General features: G+C 36.0%; 1 protein-coding gene across 1 annotated transcript; it reads left to right on the top strand.

Annotated features, from left to right (window-relative positions):
* Positions 1–8,047: 8,047 nt before the first annotated feature.
* Positions 8,048–23,671, top strand: FAM98A (family with sequence similarity 98 member A). Its single transcript, XM_006192393.3, has 8 exons — positions 8,048–8,209; positions 11,090–11,238; positions 13,288–13,422; positions 17,021–17,205; positions 18,221–18,301; positions 18,852–18,968; positions 21,612–21,779; positions 21,868–23,671. Exons 1-8 carry the CDS (start codon positions 8,157–8,159, stop codon positions 22,531–22,533), a joined length of 1,554 nt encoding a protein of 517 aa, XP_006192455.1. The 5' UTR covers positions 8,048–8,156; the 3' UTR covers positions 22,534–23,671.
* The last annotated feature ends 856 nt before the right edge of the window (positions 23,672–24,527 follow it).

Here is a 24,527-nt window from a genome sequence, read left to right as displayed (position 1 = left end):
GTGGTTTTAAGAAAAATGGATTCCTAAACCCACCCCAGAAATACTGACATAAGAGTTATTGAAGGCATGGCCCAGGAGAAGGACCAGGACTCATTTAAGTCCCCCAGACGATTATGATAGTCAAGCTAGGAACACTCTCTTAGAAATCCCGAAGAAGAAAATTAATTTTAATTGGTACAGCCAGGGAAAACATTTGTGGCACAGTGAAGCTGTGAAGACAGGGGAGACTATAAACAAAGCAACAGAGAACCCAGAGGGCATTTGTGCGCTTGCCTGGAACAAGAGTGTTATCTGGGATAAAGTGCTAAGGAAGCTTTGGGAGGTAGAGAATGAGTGCCTAAGTCAGAGAAGGCTTCCCCCAAATTGAGTCTTAAAGATTGGGCAGGAAGAATCTGTCAAACAGAGGATGAGGGAAAGGGGATTTCAGGTAGAGGAAACAACTTATACAAAGTATAGAGACATGGAAGCATGAGGTGTGTAAAGTGAATCGCGGAAGTTCCATGTGACTGGTGAAGGGGATCAGAACGTGCCATACCAAAATATGCTACTTTGGCATATGGATTATTTTGGGCTGAAGGCAACTGAGAATCAACAAGTGCACAAAGAAGCCTTCTCAGAGCTTCCATTAAATGACTCAAAGCAAAAAATTCTAAGAAACTAGGACTGCCATAAATCCCCACTATGTGGGCATTTTATGGCCATGAAGAAAAAAGTTGGCACTGAAATGAGTCTACACAAATAAACCTTACTTGAAATAAGACTTTATCTTCCATTAGTTTCCCCATATATTTATCTTCCCACAATTTACCACCCCTAGAAACTCAACCTACCTTCCCTTTGTTTAGTCACTTCTTCACAACTAATCATTCTTTGTTAAAATGGTACATAAATTCTGAAGTCTAACCATCTCTTCAGGGGTTTTCATTGTGAAGTACCGTGAATAACAACAACATCATCAATAAAAATGTGTATGCCTTTTCTCCTGTTAATCTGTTAATCTGTCCTATGTCAGTTTAATTTGCAGGCCCCATTTATAAACCTAAGAGGGTAGAGGAAAATGTTTTCTTCCCCTATATTAGAATAGGCAGAGGAGAAAGGAGGAGAGGCTTATGAGAGGCAGAATGGAAGTGGTCAACATGACTAAGAAGTAAAAGAATAAAAATTGAAATTCTCAAGCCCTCAGTGGGGAAAGTAGATTGCTGGATGTATATGATACATTGTGTGAATGACAGGATCCAAAAACCACAAAGAACTGGTAGAATGAGAAGGGACAATCTTCTCAACCCAAGCCAATTACTGCCTTTTTGAGCATGAAGGGTCTACAGCTGCCAAGTCATCCAATTTGTGTTTTCAAGAAAACCAGAAATCCAAATTTTTAGATAATATCTCTAAACTTTTAAATAATGACTCAAAATTCTTCAAATAATTATTTAGGTCAAAAAATAAACAAACCCAAATCTTAGCCTGATGTGGATGCTAGTTTATCATCTCTGGGCTGGAGTCTAATAAATTCTTATTGCATCCAAATTAGACCAATGTCTGTCTGATTCACTATGTGCTTAATTCATGGGCTGGCAGAACATGGCAACTAAGCCAAAGACTTGTTCAGAAAGAACAGAAATCCAGCTCAGAGCTTTTATTCTGGAAAGACCTGTTTATGGTTTTTTATACATCTGTATCTATATCTATTCCTTTTCCTCAATTTAAACATAGGGATGATATTATTCTCAAACTTTGTGACATTCTTCAAAAATTGCCAGGTCTCAGAAAATATACTAACATAGCCAGAGGCATGATTTGAAAAAAACAAAAATTTAAAAAGTACAGGCATACCTCATTCTGTTGTGCTTCACTTTATGGCACTTTGCAGATACTGCCTTTTCTACAAATTGAAGATTTGTGGCAATCCTGCCTTGAAGAAGTCTATTGGCACCATTTTTTCCAAGACCTTTTGCTCACTTCGTGTCTCTGTGTCACATTTTAGTAATTCTTGCAATATTTTATACTGTTTCATTATTATTATATTTGTTATGGTCATCTGTGATTAGTGATCTTTAATGTTACTATTTTAACTGTTTGGGGATGCCACAAACTGCATTCACATAAGATGACAAACTTTGTCAGTAAATGTGTGTGTTCTGACTGCCCCACTGACCACCCATTCCTTGTCTCTCTCCCTCTCCTTTAGCCTCCCTAGTTCCTGAGATGCAGCAATATGAAATTAGGCCAGTTAATAACTCTACAGTGGCTTCTAAGTGTTCAAGCGAAAGGAGGAGTTGGACATCACAAAGGAAAAGTTCTTAAAGGAAATTAAAGTACTACTCTAGTGAACACATGAATGATAAGAAAGTGAAACAGTCTTGTTGCTGATAATGGAAAAAGTTTTAGTAATCAAACCAGCCACATTTTCTGAAACCAAAGTCTAATCCCAGAGCAAGGCCCTTACGCTCTTCAATTCTTCGAGGAAGGTGCAGAAGAAAAGTCTGAAGCTAGCAGAGGTTAGTTCATGAGGTTTAAGAAAAGAAGTCATTTCTATAAGATAAAAGTGAAAGATGAAGTGCAGTAGAAGTAGCAGCAAGTTATCCAGAAGATCTAGGTAAGGTAATTCACAAAGGTAGCTACCATAACATTTTCAACGTAGAGGAAACAGCCTTCTATTAGAAGAAGGTGCCATGTAGGTCTTTTATAGCTAGAGAGAAGTCAAGGCCCAGCTTTAAAGTTTCAGAGGACAGGCTGACTCTCTTGTTAGTGGCTCATGTAGCTGGTGACTTTAAGATGAAGTCAGTGCTCATTTACCATTCTGAAACTCCTAGGTCCCCTAAGTATTTTGGTAAATTTACTCTTCCTATGCTCTATCAATGGAATGACAAAGCCTGGAGGACAGTACATCTATTTACAACATGGTTTACTGAATATTTTAAGCCCACTGTTGAGACCTACTGCTCAAAAAAAAAAAAAAGATTTCTTTTAAAATATTACTGTTCATTGACAATGCATCTGGTTATCCAGGAGCTCTGAAGGAAATTTATGAGATTCATGTTGTTTTTTCATACCTGCTAACACAGCCTCCATTCTGCAGCCCATGGATCAAGGAGTAATTTGGACTTTCAGGTCTTTTTATTTTAAAAATACATTTTGTAAGGTTATAGCTGCCTTCGTGAGTCCTCTCATGGATCTGGGCAGGGTACATTTAAAATGTTCTGGAAAAAATTCACCACTCTAGATGCTATGAAGAACATTTGTGATTCATGGGAAGAGGTCAAAATATCAACATGAACAGGAGTTTGGAAGAAGTTGATTTGAACTCTCATGAACGATTTTGAAGGGTTTAAGGCTTCAGTGGAGGAAGTAATTGCAGATGTAGTGGAAATAGCAAGAGAACTAGAAGTGAAAAATTAAATGTTATTGAATTGTTACAAGCCCATGATAAAACTTAAATAGATGAGAAGTTGCTTCTTACGGATGAGCAAAGAAAGTAGTTTCTTGGGATGCAATCTACTCCTGGTAAAGATGCTGTGAAAGTTGTCAAAATGACAACAAAAGATTTAGAATATTACATAAACTTAGTTAATAAAACAGTAGCAGGGTTTGAGAGGGTTGACTCCAGTTTTTGAAAGAAGTTCTACTGTGGATAAAATGCTATCAAACAGCATTGCATGCTACACAGAGAAATCATTCATGAAAGGAAGATTTAATCCATGCTGCAAACTTTGTTAGTCTTATTTTAAGAAATTGCCACAGGCACCCTAACCTTCAGCAACCACCACCCTGATCAGTCAGCAGCCAGCAAAAACAAGGCAAGACCCTCCACTAGCAAAAAGACTCACTGAATGCTCAGATGATGGTTAGCATTTTTTAGCAATAAAGTATTTTTAATTAAGGTATGTACTTTTTATGCATAATGCTATCACACACTTTAATAGACTACACTATAGTGTAAACATAATTTTTATATATACTGGGAAACCAAAAATTCGTGTGACTCTCTTTATTGTAATGTTCAGTTTATTGCTGTGGTCTGAAACCAAACCTGCGACACCTCCAAGGTACACCTCTAAGAGTATTTGAGATCCTACAAGATTAGTTTTACATGCTAAAACTAATGTTTTAGGGGAAGTACTGTTTTCACTGTGCAAACTATAAAGGTAGGGGGGGAAGTACTGTTTTCACTGTGCAAACTATAAAGGACTTTATTTAGTAGCATATACAAACTTTAATTTCATGAGCAACATGAGCAAATCTATTTTGTCTTTCTTATTGTCTCCTTGTTGGAGAGTCATTCTAAAAGCAAATTCATTAAAACTGGAAAATGCTGCCATTTTTTTCAGACTCTTCTAATTGAGAGGGAAAAGTATTTATTTTAGGTGCTTGTTAAGTCAACTTTTAGAAACCAATATTCAAGTTTATACCTACTTATTTGCCATTATAAAAATTACTCTTCTATGGGTTCTATGGGTTTTATAGATAACTTTCTTAAGAATCTCAGCTGCATAAAATTTTAATTACTACATAATTCAAAGCTTCGCCTATAATAATCTTTAAGGTTATGACATAAAAAGATGTTCCTCTGAAAACTGAAATCAATTTTCATTTCAATTTTCCCTTCTATATATTTTTTTCACAAGTATAAAATATGATTTTTTTTCTTTACTCTTTTCAAGACTATCTGGAAAGTCTGGTCTTTAAGATCATTCATGATTTCTAGTTGAACACCTTCTATACAGAAAAATCATCATAACTGATGGAATTTAGACAACTCTAAGTGTTAGAAAACTCTTTCTTATACTGATCCAAGGCAAAAACCAGGGCTCCCTAGCTCCTATATCAGTGTTCTTTTCATTCTATTAAATTCAGCTTGAGTGAAACCTTTGGATATCCAGGCTACAATACAAATATAAACAATTTCAAAACAAATTGCAAAAGATTCCTAGTAGATCCTATACAAATGATAACAATATTGACATTTATTTATTTATTTATTATTGAAGTGTAGTCAGTTCACAATGTTGTGTCAATTTCTGGTGTACAGCATTATGTTTCAGTCATACAGATACATACATATATCATTTTCATATTTTTTCATTATAGGTTATTACAAGATATTTAATGCAGTTCCCTGTGCTATACAGAAACATGTTGCTTATCTACTTTATATGTTAGAATCTGCAAATCTTGAACTCCCAATTTATCCCTTTCCACCCCCTTTCATCCCCTGGTAACCATAAGTGTATTTTCTATGTCTGTGAGTCTGTTTCTGTTTTGTAAAAAGGTTCATTTGTGTCTTTTTTATTTAGATTCCACATATAAGTGATATCATATAGTATTTTTCTATTTCTGGCTGGCTTACTTCACTTAGAATGAAAATCTCCAGGTCCATCCATATTGCTGCAAGTGGCATTATTTTATTCTTTTTTATGACTGAGTAGTAGTTCATTATGTAAATATACCACAGCCTCTTAATCCAGCCATCTGTCTATGGACATTTAGGTTGCTGCATAATGGCTGCATCAAACTACATTCCCACCAACAGTGTAGGAGGGTTCCCTTTTCTCCATACCCTCTCCAGCATTTATTATTTCTGGACTTTTATATGATGGCCATTCTGACTGGTGTGAGGTGATACCTCATTGTAGTTTTGATTTGAATTCTCTGATAATTAGCAATATTGAGCATTTTTTTCATGTGCCTATTGGCTATTAGTATGTCTTCATTGGAGAATTGCTTATTTAGGTCTTCTGCCCATTTTTGTATTAGGTTGTTTGTTTTTTTCTTCTTAAGTTGTATCAGCTGTTTATATATTCTGGAAACTAAGCCTTTGTCAGTCTCATCATTTGCAAATATTTTCTCCCATTCTGTAGGTTGTCTTTTTGTTTTGCTTATGGTTTCCTTTGCTGTGCAAAAGATTATGTTTAAGTCATTCCCATTCATTTATTTTTGCTTTTATTACCTGGGTAGACTGCCCTAGGAGAACATTGCTAAGATTTATGTCAGAAACTGTTTTGCCTATGTTTTATTCTAGGAGGTTTATTCTTGTCTTATGTTTAATCTTTAAGCCATTTTGAGTTTATTTTTGTGTATGGTGTGAGGGAGTATTCTAACTTCATTGATTTACATCTGGCTGTCCAGTATTCTGAACACTACTTGCTGAAGAGAGTGTTTTCCCCATTGTATAGTCTTGCCTCCTTTGTAAAAGATTAATTGACCATTGGCGTGTGGGTTTATTTTGGGGCTCTCTATTCTGTTCCATTGGTCCATATATCTGTTTTTGTGCCAATACCACACTTTTGATTACTGTAGCTCTGCAGCAATATTTACTTTTAAAAGCATTGTTTTTATTGCAGCAAAAATCCATTATAGAATTTTTTTAATGGAGTTATTGGGAATTGAACCCAGGACCTTGTACATGCTAAGCACAACACTAGAATTATTTAAAATAATAACTTAAAAACCTTTCTGTTGGCTACCTCCATTTAATCTAATGATCTGCATTGGATAGAGATAATAAATTTAGGGGAGTCATCACTTGTTCATACACTAATAATATGGGTTATAACATACATTGAAAAGTGAGTAAAATATGAAACTTTTTTCCCCAAATTGATTTTGCATTATGAATTATTCTTCGGCACCTTCAAAAACCCTATGAGAATAATTATTCCATTTTTATTGTAAGGTTATTATGTATAATATATACAAGTGTAAACAAATTCAACTAGCTAGATCCTCCTATCTTCTCACATCCTATTTACAAATCCTTATTTGAATAGTCAAATAAAAAGAAATATGGATTTAAAGATATCTCATTCTCAAAATCCAGGTCCTTATTGGTCTTACCATTTCTGACAGACCATTAAGCCAACCAGCTTCAGGGTCCTCAACTGCAAAATGGGAGTAATACTTACACAGCCTTATGATTGCATAAAATAATACGGATCAAGGAAGTAATACCATACCAGGCACACACAAGGTATATAATAAATGTTAATACCTTCTCCAGATAGTGTAAAACAAGGAACTTTAAAAGGTACTATTAAAGATGGGTAGCATTAATCCATTAGACGTGAAAATTCTTGAGAACTTTAAAATAAATCTACAGGTACCAATATGAACTATTTAATTAAATGCTTGCACAATTCAACATTATGCCAATTTAGTTAAATATAATTTTCTAAACATGCCATCACTTTGAAAACAATTTTTCTCAATTTTCAACAGTTTCTAAGCACAGATCCAACAAGCTACTGCCAAGAACCCACAACCCAAAGAGAACCAAATGTCACACCCAGCCAATTAATGCCAAAGCAATACCAATACAACAAAAAAGTTTATTTGCTCTTTAAACTGCATAGATTTAAATATACTCTATTTGATGTTGCTATGGAGTGAAAACCTCCTCTTACCCCTCCAACTTAAAATAAGATGCTTAGTGTCTTGGAAGGGCTTAAAAAGTCAGGTAAAGAATGCAGAGGAGGGAATGAAACAACTTTCTGAAGACATCCCTGTCAAGGGAAAGTTGACTCCTCCCTAACCCTGAAATACAGCCACTGAAATCACAGGGAAATCCAAAGGCATGTTATCTGCCATTCTCGGCACTTGGCCGATCTACGTCTGTCCTAAGGAATTAGATCCGAGGTAGGAATTTTCCCTTTCTCCATGACCCACAGCTAAGGTTAAAACGCACCGGCAGCCTGCAGACACCCACTCGGCTGACTGCCTGGGATCCAGAGACTCCGTTTCACAGCCAACACCCACCCCAAGTCTTGAGGCACTCCCTCCTCAAGCTCCTCCCCCGCCCGCCTCGCCCCAAGATTCGCACATGCGTACATCCAATTAGGAGAAGTTAGCGCTCTCTCAGCCTCGCCTGGTCCCCACGCCCAGCTGCCACGCAGCCAGTCCTCCTGCCCTTCTTGGGGCCGCTGGCTTCACTATTCAATAATACGCATGTGCAAACGGTGTCGCTTGCTATCCTTTGGCCGGCCGGGGCGGGGCGGCAGGCGGGACCAAGGGTCTTGCGCACGCTCGGGACATGCGCAGTGCAGGGGCTGAGGCGCCAGCTGTCGATTTGGAAGTTCCGGGGAGGCGGCGCATGCGTGAGTGTACGCGTTGCCGGCGAAGAGGGGAGCCTGACGACTCGGAAATTTGAATACCACAGTAGCATGGAGTGTGACCTCATGGAGACTGACATCTTGGAGTCGTTGGAAGATCTAGGGTAAGACTGCCAGGGCACGGGTCTCCTAAATCCCACACTGCTGGCCCCTCGGGAACTCCTCCTTCGCCTCAGTGGGAGACACCTGCCTCTCCACGCCGCACCCCGTGGCTCCTGGCTGTCGCCTCCCTGTGGCTCTGGGACCCCAATGCCACGTCCACTGCCTGCCCTGCCGGGTCGGGCCCCTCCACCTGCGAGGCCCCTAGGCCTGCCCTGTGCTCCCTGCAGCCGAGTTACCCGCAGCGTTTGTCAGTCATGCGTGTCATTGTCTGGGCTCTGGTTCTCGCCACCCCCCCTCCCCGAGCTTCTCTCCTTGCTCCCATCCTTCTGCCCTACCCCCTCACTCTGGAGGTTGCCAGAGATGATTCTCTGTTTTCCCACTTGCCATCCAAACTTCCTGCTCCTGTGTTGAGCCCCTACTCCTACCCCACCCCACTTCTCTGAAAAAATCTTTGCCCAGTCATGTCTGCATGCACCCAGGCTTCCCTAAGCCACATGTCTGTGCGCTGCATCTATTCCGCCAGCCAGCTCACTGGGGCACCTAACCTGTCACCCTCTTCATGGGAACCCTGGAAGTTTTCCTTGACTCTAACACTGTCCTTCATTGAACCACTGTTAGCCCCTTACCTTTAGGGACATCTTAACCCACCAAGTCCCTGCTTATTTGTTGTGCAGTTTGTCTCTCTTCCTGATAGTTACCCAGCCATTCATCAGTATCTACAAGCTGGAAGTAGGACTTCTTATCTCACTGGGTCACCCAGATCATTGTACTCTATTAAAACATGAGAACTTAGAATTTCTTGGGCTAAATGTGGTTCCAGAAACGAATTGTGTAATTAAATATTTGCCTACAGGCTTAAAAAAATACAGATTTAGGTAACTTTATACAGTAACAAGTCCCTTATCAAAACCTTCCCATAGATTTTCCCGTAGCATGGACACCTTTAGGATAAACCTTTCTTTTTTAGGAGAAAGGACACTGTGAGGGTTCGCAAAAGTCTTACATTTAAGTAACTTGTCCTGGTAGAATTTTTTTAGGAAAGGAAGTGGTAGTTTATATATATATATATATAGTTTTTTTTTGGTCAACGTTATTATTGTTCTTTTCTTTGGAACTTGCTCTGAATTTTCATGAATATCCCAGACTTTAGTTGGCTTATTTCTTTGATTAGAGCCTAAATAAAAGTCACATTTCAGCAAGATGGTGTCTATTTGGTGGACCTCTTAGACTAAATTGCTAAATTTCACCCATGAAACCATTCATTCAGTAAACATTTTTGAGGAACGCTTAACCTATTGACAGTGTTGATCTGAGCCCTTAAGGGTACGGATTGTAGTGGAAGAGAAGTTCACACTGAGAATATGCTGTGAGGCAACTGAGGAGGGCCAGGGAAAGGAAAAGAAATGGGGGGAAAAAACTGGGAAAGCAAACAACTTCTAAGCTTCTTCGAAGTGACACTTGGAAGATTAGTGCTGAAGGAGATGTAGGATGAGAGGATGGAGGTAAACCTTATTTAAATGTAGTCACTCTGCATGGATAGAGATTTAACCTTAACAACTGGTGATGGATGCCAGTTTCTTCCCGTTACTGTTCTTTTACCCTCTTTTAGCTGTGTTTTTCTTCTTTTGGTACTATAAAATTCATTGTTACCATAATAACTCTAATTAAATAAATAATTGAGATGTGTTGTACTGTCAACCAACAGATTTTCTGAAAACTTTAAAGTTTAACTAGTAACTGCTTAGTTTGGTGGCATTCAGTAACTCAAGTTTAGCCTTAATTGATTGACATGTACATTTCAAGGATTTACTGAGAAATAAAAATAAATGACCTTTGTTTATCTCTAACCTGACACATAGGAATTCAGTAAATACTTGTAGAATAAAATAATATGGTTTAAATGTGTAACACAAGAAGAAATTTCTAAGCCTAGTTTGTTTATTCCAGTGTCTAATAATATGTGGTTTTGAATCCAGAATGCCAGGCTATAAATAATCTCATTTTTTGTATAAGATTTTTCCATCCCATTCAACATATAAACATATAATTGTGTTTTTAAAAGATTAGTAACTTTTTTATCAATATTTCATTATAAGAAGATAAAATAACCTGAAGAATATGTATTTTAAAAGTGCTTTGAGAATGATAAAATCTTTAATTTTAGCTATATTCTAGATTGAAGTTTGTTATTACGATTGTCTTTTATGAACGTTTGAACGTTTGATAATTTTTTTTAATTACACTTGAATCACAAAGGATTGGCATTGAGTTGTACCAGTTCACCCAAACATCAACCTGCCAGCAATTATTAAATTAATTTTGACATTTCTCTGGTACTAGTATGTCTTACTAATCTTTACTGTCATTAAATACAGAAAAAGAAAATAAATAAATAATTGTAAAGTTTTTGCTTTTAAAGAAAGTCATTAAAAACCTAATCTAATTGATTTTCGGAAAAAAATTCTGGAAAAGATAGCCTAAGTTTTATTTCTGAAGTAGTAAACTATAATTGCTGTCACTTTTATAAGTCTAGTTTTACCATTCAATTCAGTTAAAGTAAGGAAGTAAGTCTTTGTACAATGAAAGCTCTCAGTAAATGTACAGAGTTTGACATAATTTAATAGTATATATGATTCTATTCAATATTCACATTTATTTTGAAGGGATTAGCTTATTTTCCTTTTTGGGGGGATTAGCTTATTTTTTAATGGTTTAGTATAGTCCTAAATTTTATTTGTATTTGCAGGTTTAGAGATTGGCCATTGTAACTTATCTTTGTTAAACTATTGCTTAATTATACAAATAATACGTAAATATATTGTATCTGTAATATATTAGATGTGATTTTATATTTTTCTGAAGTGTAATTTCTTACTCACCAGTTACAAGGGTCCATTGTTAGAAGATGGCGCTCTGTCTCAGGCAGTCTCTGCTGGAGCCAATTCCCCTGAGTTTACCAAACTCTGTGCTTGGTTGGTGTCTGAATTAAGAGTGCTCTGTAAACTAGAGGAAAATGTGCAAGCAACTAACAGTAAGTAAACATTCAGTTTTAGGTGCAAAATATAAAAATAAAGTTTGTATTGTAAAGTGAACATTATCAGTACTACAGCTGAAATTTCAAGTTCTTCGTAAATGTAAAACAAAAAATTTGTAAAGAAACCAAATTCTTTTTTGCCTTCCCTTCTTTTTAGAGATAAGTTGATTCCGAAGTTGAAAAGCCAGAATATAGTTGTACAACTATGAAAAAGTGGTGGATGTTAGAAAGACCCTATTACTGAGATACAAAAAAAATGGAGGAGACAAATATATCTGAACTTTCCATTCTTTGTAAAAATTGTGAGATCTTAAATTCGTGGCTAGAACTAGAAATTGGGATACTTTTCTCCTAGGACTACAAAATTCCAGAAGTATATATAGCATTAAATTAAATGCATTATAATTCTGTTATGCGTGGGGAGAAAGAATACTTTATTAAGAAGCTTTCTGTGTTATAAGAATATATAACTAGATACATCACAACCAGTTCCAGCACCATCAGATTTATGGTGTTGAGGGCTGTGTTGTATTTGCCTTTTTTTAAAAATCTGCTTTAGCACTAGTTTTGATGCTGCAAAAGATACTAAACCCTGGAAACTGACACTCCACCACCTGGTTCCCTCCTATCATAGGTAAACCCATAATAGAAGACAAAGAATAATTTCTACCTGCTAACCCACCTTTATTAAGGAGAGTATAGTGTAACAGTAATAGCAGCAGCTTACTCTTACTGAACACTAGCCATGTTCTAAGAACTTTACCTGTGTTAACCTCAGGGCAACCCTAGGAGGCAGCTTTTATTACTAATATACATTAAACAAGGAAAGGTCAAGTACTTTGCCTGAGGTCACAATCAGTAAGTGATACAGCCCTGATTCAATCTCCAACAGTCAAGTATGGGAGCCAGTGGTCTTCACACTGCCTCTTGACCTAACATTTCAGAGATTGTGGTGCCTTTGAAAACACCTATACTAGATGGTAACTTTATAATCTGGAGCCCTTTTGTTTGAATGGTAACATCTTATAGAAGTCAATATGAAACAGGTGAAAGTGTGGTTCTAGTTGAAGTTGAGAAGGAGTACTTTGAGCACCACAAGTCTCTCCTCCCCAGCTGCCTCTAATGGAGTTCTTTGACACCCTGGAATTCACAGACACAGCTTGCAAAACGTTGGTAATACAAGTCTTCCCATTTTATAAATGAGAAAATGAACTCAAGTCGAGTGACTCTCTCAAGTTTGCTAATTAAATCTTACCCCTCTGTTATATTGGATAGAGAACCATCAAAATAGTAAGGAAGAAAGAGCATTGCTTTTCCTTGATTCACCCAAGGAACTCTGTACTGACATGTTATAGGAATCAGAACTACAAATCATGTTTGTGATCTTCAAATGTCATCCAACAGAGTTTTAGGCACAAATGAGACAACTGGGGATTAGTACAATAATTAAACTTCTCTTTGTGGTTTTGTGGTTCACAGGGGAAGGAAATCAGTGAGGGCAGCAGGACTTCGGGAAGATTTCATCAAGGAGTAGGACCACTGGGCTTTGATGGATAGGTAGGGTTTGATAGATGGGGAGAGAGTAGAGGGCATATGAATCACAGGGAGTAACTTAAGTGAAGGCATGGAAGTAGAAATGAGACTGAGCATTTCTGGGACAGTATGAGGAGACCAACCTGGCACAAGTAGAGGGAATATTTGTGGAGACTGAAGGGAATTACTACAAACATGTAGTAGGAACTACTACCTAACACTGTATTGTGAAGGGCAAAGCAGAGAGGCTGTGAAGAATCTTTAAAGGCAGACATAAAAAAGTTAGATTACATGAGGCAGAAATTAGGAAGCCATTAAAGATTCTCAAATAAGGCAACAACCTAATGAAAACTGTTGAAAGAAAATTGGCAGTGGTGTGAGAAAGGATGAATTAGGAGGAAGGAACTTGTGTTAGGAAAATACTATGAAAATTTTCAACTTATATATAATTATTATGCTAGTGGAGAAAACAGTAATTTTTATATTAAATAAAATTATTTTAATTCTTAAAAGGTCCAAGTGAAGCTGAAGAATTCCAGCTTGAGGTGAGTGGGCTACTGGGGGAGATGAACTGTCCATATCTTTCACTGACATCTGGGGATGTGACCAAGCGCCTTCTCATTCAGAAGAACTGCCTCCTTTTGCTCAGTAAGTTCATGGCTATGAGAATGTAGCTACTCTCTTCTACTTATATTTTCCATGACTAATAAAATGGGTTTTATTGTTTTGCTTCATTATGGACTTATTAATTCAGAAGACAATTTAAAGAAAACTTTGTTAAATTTCTAACTTAGAAGCTAATGGTGGGTCCATGCAGTGGTAGCAGTGTTGTTTTGTAATTGCTACTCTTTTATCCATTTAAGTTCAGTGTAGTGCTCAGCCTGCTGTGTTTCACCTAACGTGACCAAAGGTAGTGCTGGAGGGTTGTCCAAGTGTGTGGTCATCAAACCTTAGCGTTCTAGACCAGAAGTACATTTTAAAATAAATTAGGAAGATAGTGTGGGAATAATGAAGATTTTTTTAAAAAGTTAATTTATTTGAGGACAGTAATCATTCATTAGGCACAGTAAATGGTAAATGTAATTATTTAAAGTATTTTGTCTTGTTCCTGTTTCTTTGTGGCTGGGTAATTGGGGATTTTGGTTTTTTTATGTAAACATGTCAGATTACAATGTAGACATTTCTGGAATACTGTTTGGATTGTTCCTGTACTTAGTGATCATTTGAAAAGTAAATTTTTATGAAAAGTTCTTTCCTTCCATTTTTTTTTTAATATACTAACTACTGTTTCTCTCTTCAACCTGAAAAACAGTAAGTAGACTCAAAAGTTATATTTCCTTAGATCAGCTCTCCAATAAACACCACCAGTAGTCTTAAACTCAGAATTTTTGTAGTATTCTGAGATACATTTAGATTAAGTTTTGGTTAACTGAATATTATAGTTCTTATTATGACAAACACAATTCAGAGGATCTTTTAAATGTTTGTCTTTACAGCTGAACTCTGGCTTCTGAAAAATGATACAACACCAATTTTGAAGGTTCAGTTAAAGAAGTTGTTCATAGCCATTATACTTAGGAATTAGGTTATTCTGAAATCACTTTCTTCCCCTTTGTCAAATGATTATTACTGGGTGGGGGCTGAGGTAAGGGAGGGGGGATAGATACATAATGTTAGCTCTTGCTTTAGATGTTGATATTGCTGCATATAATTCTTATGCATGTATTCATTATCCTTCAAATTGTATAATTTCTGTAACTGACTCAGCCGCAGTATACTCACTGAATCTTCCTTGTAGCACTGCTTATCCTTACCAATACCTAATATTTGGCACTTAGAATATGTTATCTTACGTAGGAAGACAACAGCTGTGTGGAAAGCTTAGTAATGACCCTGAATGGCGAATTCTTCCAAAGACCTCAGAGTTTGGTCTTTTTAGTGCTGATGCTTATAAAAACCACTTGGAATATAAATCTTTATAAAATGCCTTTAGCGCTTTCCTGTTTCTTAAGCAGACTGCACTGAACATTATTATTTTGGACTCAGGGTCATAATTATAAACTGTATTTTAATTTGCTGTCACCTCAGACACTCTTCAAGAACATACAACTCTGCTCCTCAACTAAATGACTAAATCAACTAAACTTATTCGGCTCTTGGAGATCTTCACACATGCATACACCCTGCTGCCTTCCCTCCTCTTTATCTGTGCTTCTGCTGTTTCCTCTTTCTAAAATAGTCCCCTCAGTTTGTATCCTCTCTCATGCTAGTATGTTTTTATGTACATATACTCATTCTCTATTCGCTCTGTATAGAAAGTCTCATCTCTCCAAGTATCAATTGTCACATCTTGATGCTATAATTTTACTTACTTCTAGCACCCTTACCTTAACTGATTTGAATCTTTTAATACATTCTGTTCTGAGGGGGAAAATAAACCAACCTCATTAGAATATTTAGTGAAGTAGAATAGTCTATTCTCTAATAGTTTGTAGTGGCTGAAAAACTCCCATGTGTCAGGATAAGAACTGTTTTGGCTGTTCATTGGCCTTTCTGGTTGTCAGTTTATTTCCCTTAGGTTAAATAAGTCAGGGTTTTTTTTTAATGCATATATTTTTTATTCCTAACTAGATTGTCAGTAGATATAATCTTTTTTGTTTGTTGTATATTATATCTCCAGTGTCTTTCCTAGTACTTTGAATATATCAGTTACAATTAATGTTTTTTGATGGTAATTGTATTGGTGAACTAATACTGTGAATGTCTGAGTTATGTTGTCCCAAATTTAGAGACCAGTTTATTAAATCATGTAGTATGTGATTTTCTTGAACAAGGGTTGGGAAACTTTTTCTTAAAGGGTCAGATAGTCAATATTTTCAGCTTCATAAGCCATAAGGTCTCTGTCACAACTACTTAACTCTGCTGTTGTAGCATGTAAACAGCCACGGATGACATGTAAATGAATCAGAGTGTGACAGGGTTCCAATAATAGCTTATTTGCAAAAACAGTGATTATTTTCATGACAGTGGAGTTTTACTGTTTTGATCTTTAACTCATACAGTTTGCTATATGGAACACATTAAGATTTTGTCAAATCCATTTAGCATGACCTGACCTTTTCAGAAACTTAGCTGTGTTTATTCTAGAATAGGAGTTGGCAGCTTGTCAGAAATGATCTGCTAAAATTATGACCCCTGTACTTCTCACATTACACCTTGGGTGTAGGAAGTGAGATATTAAAGCTGATTGTTCTTTTATACTTAAAATAGGGCTTAAAAGCCCAGAAAACGTCTTTTTTCAAAATTCTCTTCCTAATGTCAAAAACTTTGCACGTTGTCACGTAACCTGAAATCCTGAGATCCAAATGATTATAAACATCTTTTATAAAAATGTCCTTGCGGAGGTTAAAGGAATAAGATTGACTATTTATACCTTAAACTGAATTACCTGAAGCAGATTGCAGCCCTCGTTACACCTGGCTGAAATCAGTACACAAGGGGATGTTATTGATATGAAAGAAGTCCGCCAAGAAATGATTAGAAAGTTTTTGGGGTTTTTTTCCCCCTCCTAGGGGTGGGGAGAATGAGGAATGTAGGAGGAAAGGAAATAGTGAGAAGAATACAGATGGAAAAGCCTTTTCTGTTAACAGCCAGTGGGTGACATTAGGCTACTGGAGACCATGAAAAAGGAATGTTTGAGAATTTAGTACCTTCCCCCTTCTCTTGTAAGTGAAGCTTTGACTATTTAAAAATGTTCTTTCACTCCAGCCCTCAACTGACTACCTAAGTATTGGAAGGTAAGAGGGCAAAATGGTTAAATCACTGGTACGTGTGAGTTGTGAGAAGTAAAAAATTAAATAAATAACCTTTTTAACTATTGCTGAAAATTTGCCACCTGCTGCCTTTTGCAAATTTGTTAAGAGATGCCAACCCCTGTTCTGGAGGCTCCTTAATAGTGAAATGCAAGAATCCAGATTTTTAGATGTGATCTACCTTGATCCCTTGGTTTCAGGAAAGAATCACTTTTAAGTCAAACTTTAAACATACTATTCGTTAAATACTGAATTATAGAACTAGTTTATATATTATGTCATTTGCAGGTAAAAATGGTTTTCCTTTCTTGTTTTTATCCATTCTTGCAGCTTTAAAAGTTACATATCATTAGGCCTATAGAGTTGTGACTCCAGACTTATGACTATTAACTGTAGCTGTATCTCATTTTGAAATCTTATTTTGTTTACTTCAGCATACCTCATCTCAGAACTAGAAGCTGCCAGAATGCTCTGTGTGAATACTCCTCCAAAAAAAGCTCAAGAAGGAGGCGGTAGTGAGGTCTTTCAAGAGTTGAAAGGCATATGTATTGCTCTAGGAATGTCCAAACCTCCAGCCAATATAACTATGTTCCAATTCTTCAGCGGGATTGAAAAAAAAGTAAGACCTTTAGTACCAAATTGTGGTATATTAAAGGCATAGTCCTACAATTGTTTGAAATAAAGCAAGTTATTTTCTCTTAATGGGAACCTAATGTGCATATTATTAAGTGGTTGTTTATGAGTTTGGGGTTTTAAATCCTAGATACCTTAAAGAAAAATTGGTATTTTTACTAATTTTTTTTTTAACATTTTAGCATGTTTCTTTTTCAGAAAAGAAACTACATTTTGATTTATAAACTGAAATAAGCTAGATATAATGTAAAAAAATAAGGACTTAAGTCCTTTTAAAAATTATTTTATCATTGAAATTTGATGCAATTAATTTTAAAGTCTTTATCATTAAATGTTACCACTATTCTCCCCATTGACTGGACAGAAAAGGATGTTAATGTTTTGTAATTTTAATACAGTCACTTACATGTTTCAATTGGCAAACTAAATATGTTGACTGCTAATATAATCTAGTATGTGAAAATAAGTCACAGTTATTTTTATACCACATGTTATCAACAATTAAGGTTTTTTACATAATTGATTAGGAACAAGGAATTTTCATGAAAAATTAATGAAAAGAAGAGAATGATATCTGTTATAGCAGAGTCATTCTCTATATGCATATCTGCTGGACTCTTAAGAATTGGTACATTCCCATTGCGGGGTAGATGGACGTCATGATGCACAAATTTGGCTGAACTCTACAGGGGAGCAGCAATGTATCCATAGTCCATATTTTTCTGTGTGTTCATTCATTCATTCAGCAAATACACATTGAGTGCCCACTGTTGTCAGGCACTGTTCTAGGTGCAGTGAAGGACTCATGCTTCATAGGCACATGAGGAGTGGGACAAGTGAGTGTCTTTATCATGTGGGTCCTGTACATTTCAAAACATCCTCCACCTTTGCCTCTGTCAGGAATCTTCTTTTGATGGCAGGATATGATGGGAATTGGGAAGATGAGGAGGATGTGTTTTACTTTTAGATTTGTTTATTCATTCATTTATTTTTTGTGTCAGTTAAAGGAAACATTAGCAAAAGTTCCACCTAATCATGTGGGAAAGCCTTTATTGAAGAAGCCAATGGGACCGGCCCACTGGGTGAGTAGTGATCATCCTGAGTAAACTTTGTAAGGAACCATCTACCTATCTCAGGATATTTATGTTTGTGCTTTTCAATTTATATTTTCTAATATGTGGTTTCCTAGGTGGACATCCTTAGAATCATATTTGTAAATCTTAAGATTTATCCAGAATAATTTTATTTGTGTAAGATTGGAAACATTTATTTCATAATTTATAAATATTTCACACAGCTGATTAAAATAAATTGAAGTTCAGTATGATGCATGTTTCTAATTGCCAAATGGGTTGCCTTCAGGCCAAAAACTTCACTGGGCTGAGCTTTACACAGTAAATTATGGGAAAGCTAAATGAGAGTTTTGTACTTTACATATTCTTTATTATGTTTTAAGACAAGGTTGTTATGCCTATCGTTTCACTTTTTTATTATATTTATTAAATAACCTAATTTATTTTGTGGTAAGTGCTGGGGATTCAGTTATGAATGAAACAGATACAGTTTCTGCCCTTTTGGAGTGGAGGGTCAAACAGATTTAAATTTTAACTGGTCTTTTTTATTTTGTTTCAGGAAAAGATAGAAGCAATTAACCAAGCTGTAGCCAATGAATATGAAGTTCGGAGAAAGCTGCTAATAAAACGTTTGGATGTCACTGTCCAGTCTTTTGGCTGGTCTGACAGAGCTAAGGTACACATTAAATAATTTAAAAGAGCAGTGTATTTATAGACATGATCCTTAAACTTCCTAGCACAGTTTAGGTACAGTAGAGACTGTAAGAGAAATACATTGGAGGTACACATAGGAATTTTTCTTTAGTGAGTTACTGAGTGGCAATTCTTTCAGCCATTTAGCACTAATGAAAACATTTTTCAACTTTTAAATATTTTTCAATGAAGCTGTATGTTATAAGCCCTACTGGAAGTACCCATATGTGAGAAAAGGAGAGAGTATCTGAAAATTACTAAAAATGATGAATTTTAAATTATTTGTTTACTATACGTTAAGCTAACAGTTTAATTTGTTAATTAAATAAATTAATTATATTAGAAATACTGGATTTAGTAAGACCAAATATTATGATCCATTTATAGAAAATTGAGGAATCTGGTAAGACTTCATTTTATTTCAGCTCAAATGAGATAATCCAGGTAAAGGCTTGGTCATTTCAACAGGTGCTTATTAAATATCTACTATATCATCAGTAAGTGGGGATTAATTGGCATAATTGATTAATTTGACTTTTCTTGGAACCCTGAAATGGTACTAATTCTTGAATTTATGTGGAGGTCGGTCTAGATATGTTAACATTAGATATTCTTTTAATAGTAACTTCATTTTTTGAAAGTAGATTTTCCTCAGAATTTTAGTTAATTGACTGAGAAATAGTTCAACTATCTTTCTAATATGTTAGTTTCACCTAAAATCTTTAAACCATACCGTAGTCCTGTTTGACTACTAATTGATTGAGTAGATAATTTATTGAGTTGTAATATTTTACTGTTGGGAAGGAGTCTTAGAGGTCAGTCTTAACTTCCCTAAAAAATTTTGCACCTAAAAAAATGGAGACCCAGATAAATGGAAGTCTTTGCCTAAGATCTCACAGTAACATGAGGAGTAAATTGTTCTCTTCTTGGACTGTTGTTGAGGAAATAGCAGTCTTTTCTTAAATTGTTTTTGAAAAAAAACAATCGTTTCACTCTTGGCATAGTACACATATTTCAAAAACAGTAATCTGCACCTCTCAGCTAGAAAAGCATGTAGTGATTGATGGATGTGCATTGACCCCAAGGCATTAACACTGTGGATCTGGTCTTGACATTGCCATTAATGGACTTCACTTCTGAGGTCCTGATGCAGTATGTCTGAGCTTGTGTTTACTCTCCTCATTTTTGACATCTTTAAAATTTCATGTTCAATCTAGGTGATATTTAAGATCCTTTGGAACTATAATACACAATGATTCTACAAAATAGATTAACATATCGGAGCTGATAAGGAAGGACTACGAATTACTTAACTTGCACAAGTTTATTTTTTGTTTCATTTAATGGAATTTATGTAGTGATATCTCACTTTCAAACTTCATTTCAAATCACTGTATAGAAATTACTTCAATATGCACAACATGAACTTTTGTTTCATATAAGGAGATTTACGTACTTACATCTCACTTTGAAATTGCATTTTAAATCAGTTTTATTTGAAACATATATGAAACTATTTTCTCTGATGTCTTTGTTTCTATTCATCAAACATTGAACATTTATTGTAGGTACAAAAGTGACTGAAAGAAAAAGAAATATAAGACATTCAGGAAACATTCCTCAGACAAGCCATGGAATGGCAATCTCTTTAGTCTTTTAATCATTAAAGAAGATTTTTAAAAATAAAAAGTCACTGATCATCCCATTGTCTTAACCACAATACTTATTTTCATTTTTAGTATTATCTTTCTTACTTTGTCCACGTATACAATCATAGTAAACATACCTTTTTACATCCTGTTTTTTCAGATAATACAATTTAAACATTTATCATCAGTATTTGAGTACCTGCATATAACTGACAGACTAAAAACAAATATTTTTTGTTCTTTCTATTCTCCTGGGTATTGTAGTTATAACTGTTGCTTCTAAAATTTAGTAGCTAAGAGTTTGTTAATCATTTCCCCAAATTTAGGTTACTTTAATTTGCATTTATTGATTCCTGTCTGGAAAACATGTTTTATATTTATTAGAACTTTATTTTCTCTTGTCTGAACTTCTTTATATCCTTTGTTCTTTCATCTTTTGTGGTCTTATGTTTAAAATGCATTAAATTTACTTCTACTAAATGGTTAAAGTAGACTCTTTTTTCCTATTTATTATTTATAACAGAGGAAAGTACTATGTGGGGAGTCATTTTTGCAAAAATATCATGTTGACAATGTAGTTCAGATTAGTCACAGCTAACTTTTTTTATCTCACAGTAAGCAGGTGGGAAAATTAAAAAGCAAAATTGTTGAAATGGATTTACATTCTTATATTTAAATAGATAAAATGAAGATGTTTGATCTGAGACCAATGGTATGGGGAATGTTTTTAGTCCCGCAGTCTTAAAGGGAAGCCCCTCTATCCTCCTCCCCTACTCCCAACATACAGCTGTATCAGCAAGTCTGACAGCTGTGCTCTTAAGGTAATAATTGACTAGATAGGAGCAGTGGTGAGTATGTAACTTTTTCTCTCATCTGGAGCCTAGTAGATATTCTCATCAGACATTTTGGAAATCCTTAACTTACTGTTTCTATGTCATCTTGAAAATTGATATTCTTTGAACATTTTCTTTCGACAGAGTCAGACAGAAAAATTAGCGAAGGTTTACCAGCCGAAACGCTCAGTCTTATCTCCCAAAAGTACTATTTCTGTTGCACACCTTTTGGCCGCAAGACAAGACTTGTCAAAGATTTTAAGGACAAGCAGCGGCTCCATAAGAGAAAAGACTGCCTGTGCCATCAATAAGGTGATTGGAGTACCTTTAATTTTCTTTCAGATACATTTATTTTTGTTTATAAAGTGAAATAATTTAAAATGTCTTTCTTATCCCATAGGTATTGATGGGCAGAGTGCCTGACAGAGGAGGTAGACCCAATGAAATTGAACCTCCACCCCCAGAGATGCCACCATGGCAGAAAAGGCAAGATGGCCCCCAGCAGCAAGCAGGAGGCCGAGGAGGAGGGAGAGGTGGTTATGAACATTCCTCATATGGAGGACGAGGAGGTCATGAACAAGGAGGAGGGAGAGGTGGACGCGGTGGCTATGACCATGGTGGCCGAGGGGGAGGAAGAGGAAATAAGCATCAAGGAGGCTGGACAGATGGAGGGAGTGGAGGAGGAGGTGGCTACCAAGATGGTGGTTATCGAGATGCGGGTTTCCAGCCAGGTGGCTATCACGGTGGCCACAGTGGTGGCTATCAAGGTGGTGGTTATAGTGGTGGCTTCCAAGCGTCTACATATACTGGAAGTGGATACCAGGGTGGTGGATATCAGCAGGACAATAGATACCAAGATGGTGGGCACCACAGTGATCGAGGCAGTGGTCGTGGAGGGAGAGGTGGTCGCGGAGGCCGAGGGGGTCGTGCAGGTCAGGGAGGAGGTTGGGGAGGAAGAGGGAGCCAGAATTATCACCAGGGGGGACAGTTTGAACAGCACTTCCAGCATGGGGGTTATCAGTATAATCATTCTGGATTTGGACAGGGAAGACATTATACTAGTTGAGGCTACAGAACCTTACATTTTGCTAGAGCTCAAGTAATAGAAATTTAGTTTCAGAATCCTGAATCCAGCATTGATTTTGAATTAATGTGAGACCACAGGTGGCAGGCAGATTCCTGCTTGGTGTAAGCATTTGTAGGTCTTCATTCAATACTGTTCTTTTTTTTTTTTTTTTAATGGACTTACATAATGCTGTTTATTTGAGAAACACATACAGTATCTCTCCTTTGTATGAAGAATTTCTTGAAAGGTAATTAAAATTGCCTTTAAATGACCAGCAGACTAATTCCACAGTCAGGACATGCATACTCTTTTGAAGAAATTACTTGAATAAGTAGTTTTCATGTTTTCAATATGCGGTTTTGAAAAATGAGGATTCTCCTAGACCTTTTTAGACTTACAACTAGGAAACCCTCCTCATATTAACAATCCGTTTTAATGTGTTTTCCTTAAAGTATTCTAATGCCTGTTTTCCAAGCACAGTTCTGCCCTGATTGGCTTTTTATTCAGAGAGGTTGTGCAACATTTGCTTCATGATAGAACATTTAAGTCAGTTCCTATTAAATGAGCTCTTCTGCAGATAACACATTCAGTAGCCTTATCCTTTCGATGGAACACTGTACCATATGCTCAACTCTGAAAACCTTGAACGTGGCCAAAATCCATAAAGATTATAAAAAGCAAACTAAGTTATGAACCTATAGTACATGTAGGCATTTAGTTAAGTATAATAATTCAAATTGACCTGCATCCATTCAAAACAAGTTCCTCTTTCAACCTTCTTTTTACTTGAAATCTGCTAGAAGAAACAGCAAACTGAAATTTGTTTTATGCACGAGTTAATACCACTGGTTCAGCAAATACAAGTTAGTTTGCTTTGGACAGGAGACCTTTTTTGTAATGGAAGAAATGCACTACCAAGTAAGAGGACAGATTTTTGCTTAGAGCAGGAGGCCCTTTATTATTGCTGCAGAAAACAAAAGCCTGGCTGAGTTGATGTTTGACACTCTCCTTTACTGAAATCTACATGACGCTTCTTGCTGGGTTTTTGTACACGTATATATTGTCAAGCTGTGAAAGAAAATGGCTGGAGGTGTGCTTTGTGTGAAAGGTGAGCAATAAAGTATCTCTATGTTCTTTCTTTGGTTTGAGTTTTCTTTTAGCCACTTTTTTAAGACTTATGCTGGGCACTTGTTTCAGGCTTATGAACTAAGTAAGGCCTTTGTTTCCCAAAGATTCTCAAGTGTTTCCTTGAAACAATTTGTAGTGAAAGATAACCCTCACCCTAAAACCTTAGGTAAATTGAAAAATAGCTATTTCCGAATTTATCTTTTGCTGTAACTTTATAGCTGGAAAGCTTCACTACGCATCTCTGGCCACTGGGTGTAGCCATTGCTACACAGTATACTAGGCAAAGTTGTATTAATGGCCCTGGTCTTTTAGTTCAGTTTTATTTGTTTCTCTCTTCTTCCTGAGAATGAGAGACATTTTTCTTAAAAGGAAGTGAATTGAAAATATAAAGATATGTTTGTAAAAGGAAACAGAATTTCCTTTTCCTACTAATTTGGTCTTTTTAGAATAAAGAATCAACTCACGACCTACCATTAAAAATATTCTATTTGCTGTTGAAATAAGCACATTCTTTTGATTGCTAAAACCATTTTTGAAAGGCTTCCTTGATCATTTTGTTAATTTTCCTGTTTATTAGATTCTTCGACTAGCATTTACCATTCTAAAATGTTCAGGCTTGAAGACAATTTCAGATATTTTTATTTATCATTAAAGATTTTAAGTTTTGTCTTGAAAGTTGTAAGTGTTGGTCTCTTTATGCTGTTAAATATGTTTAGTACGTAAAGTAGTTTCCAGTTAGAAATAAAATTGTCAAGGTTTCATATCTTAAAATGATATCTTTAGAATGTATTAACTTGTACCTTACTGCTTTACTCTGTTTTCTATCCTCAGACTCCACAACATTCTTAATGAATATGTTTCATTCT

This window comes from Camelus ferus, chromosome 15 (genome assembly GCF_009834535.1).
Source record: "Camelus ferus isolate YT-003-E chromosome 15, BCGSAC_Cfer_1.0, whole genome shotgun sequence".
Taxonomy (NCBI): domain Eukaryota; kingdom Metazoa; phylum Chordata; class Mammalia; order Artiodactyla; family Camelidae; genus Camelus; species Camelus ferus.
This window is presented reverse-complemented; position numbering and strand designations above follow the sequence as displayed.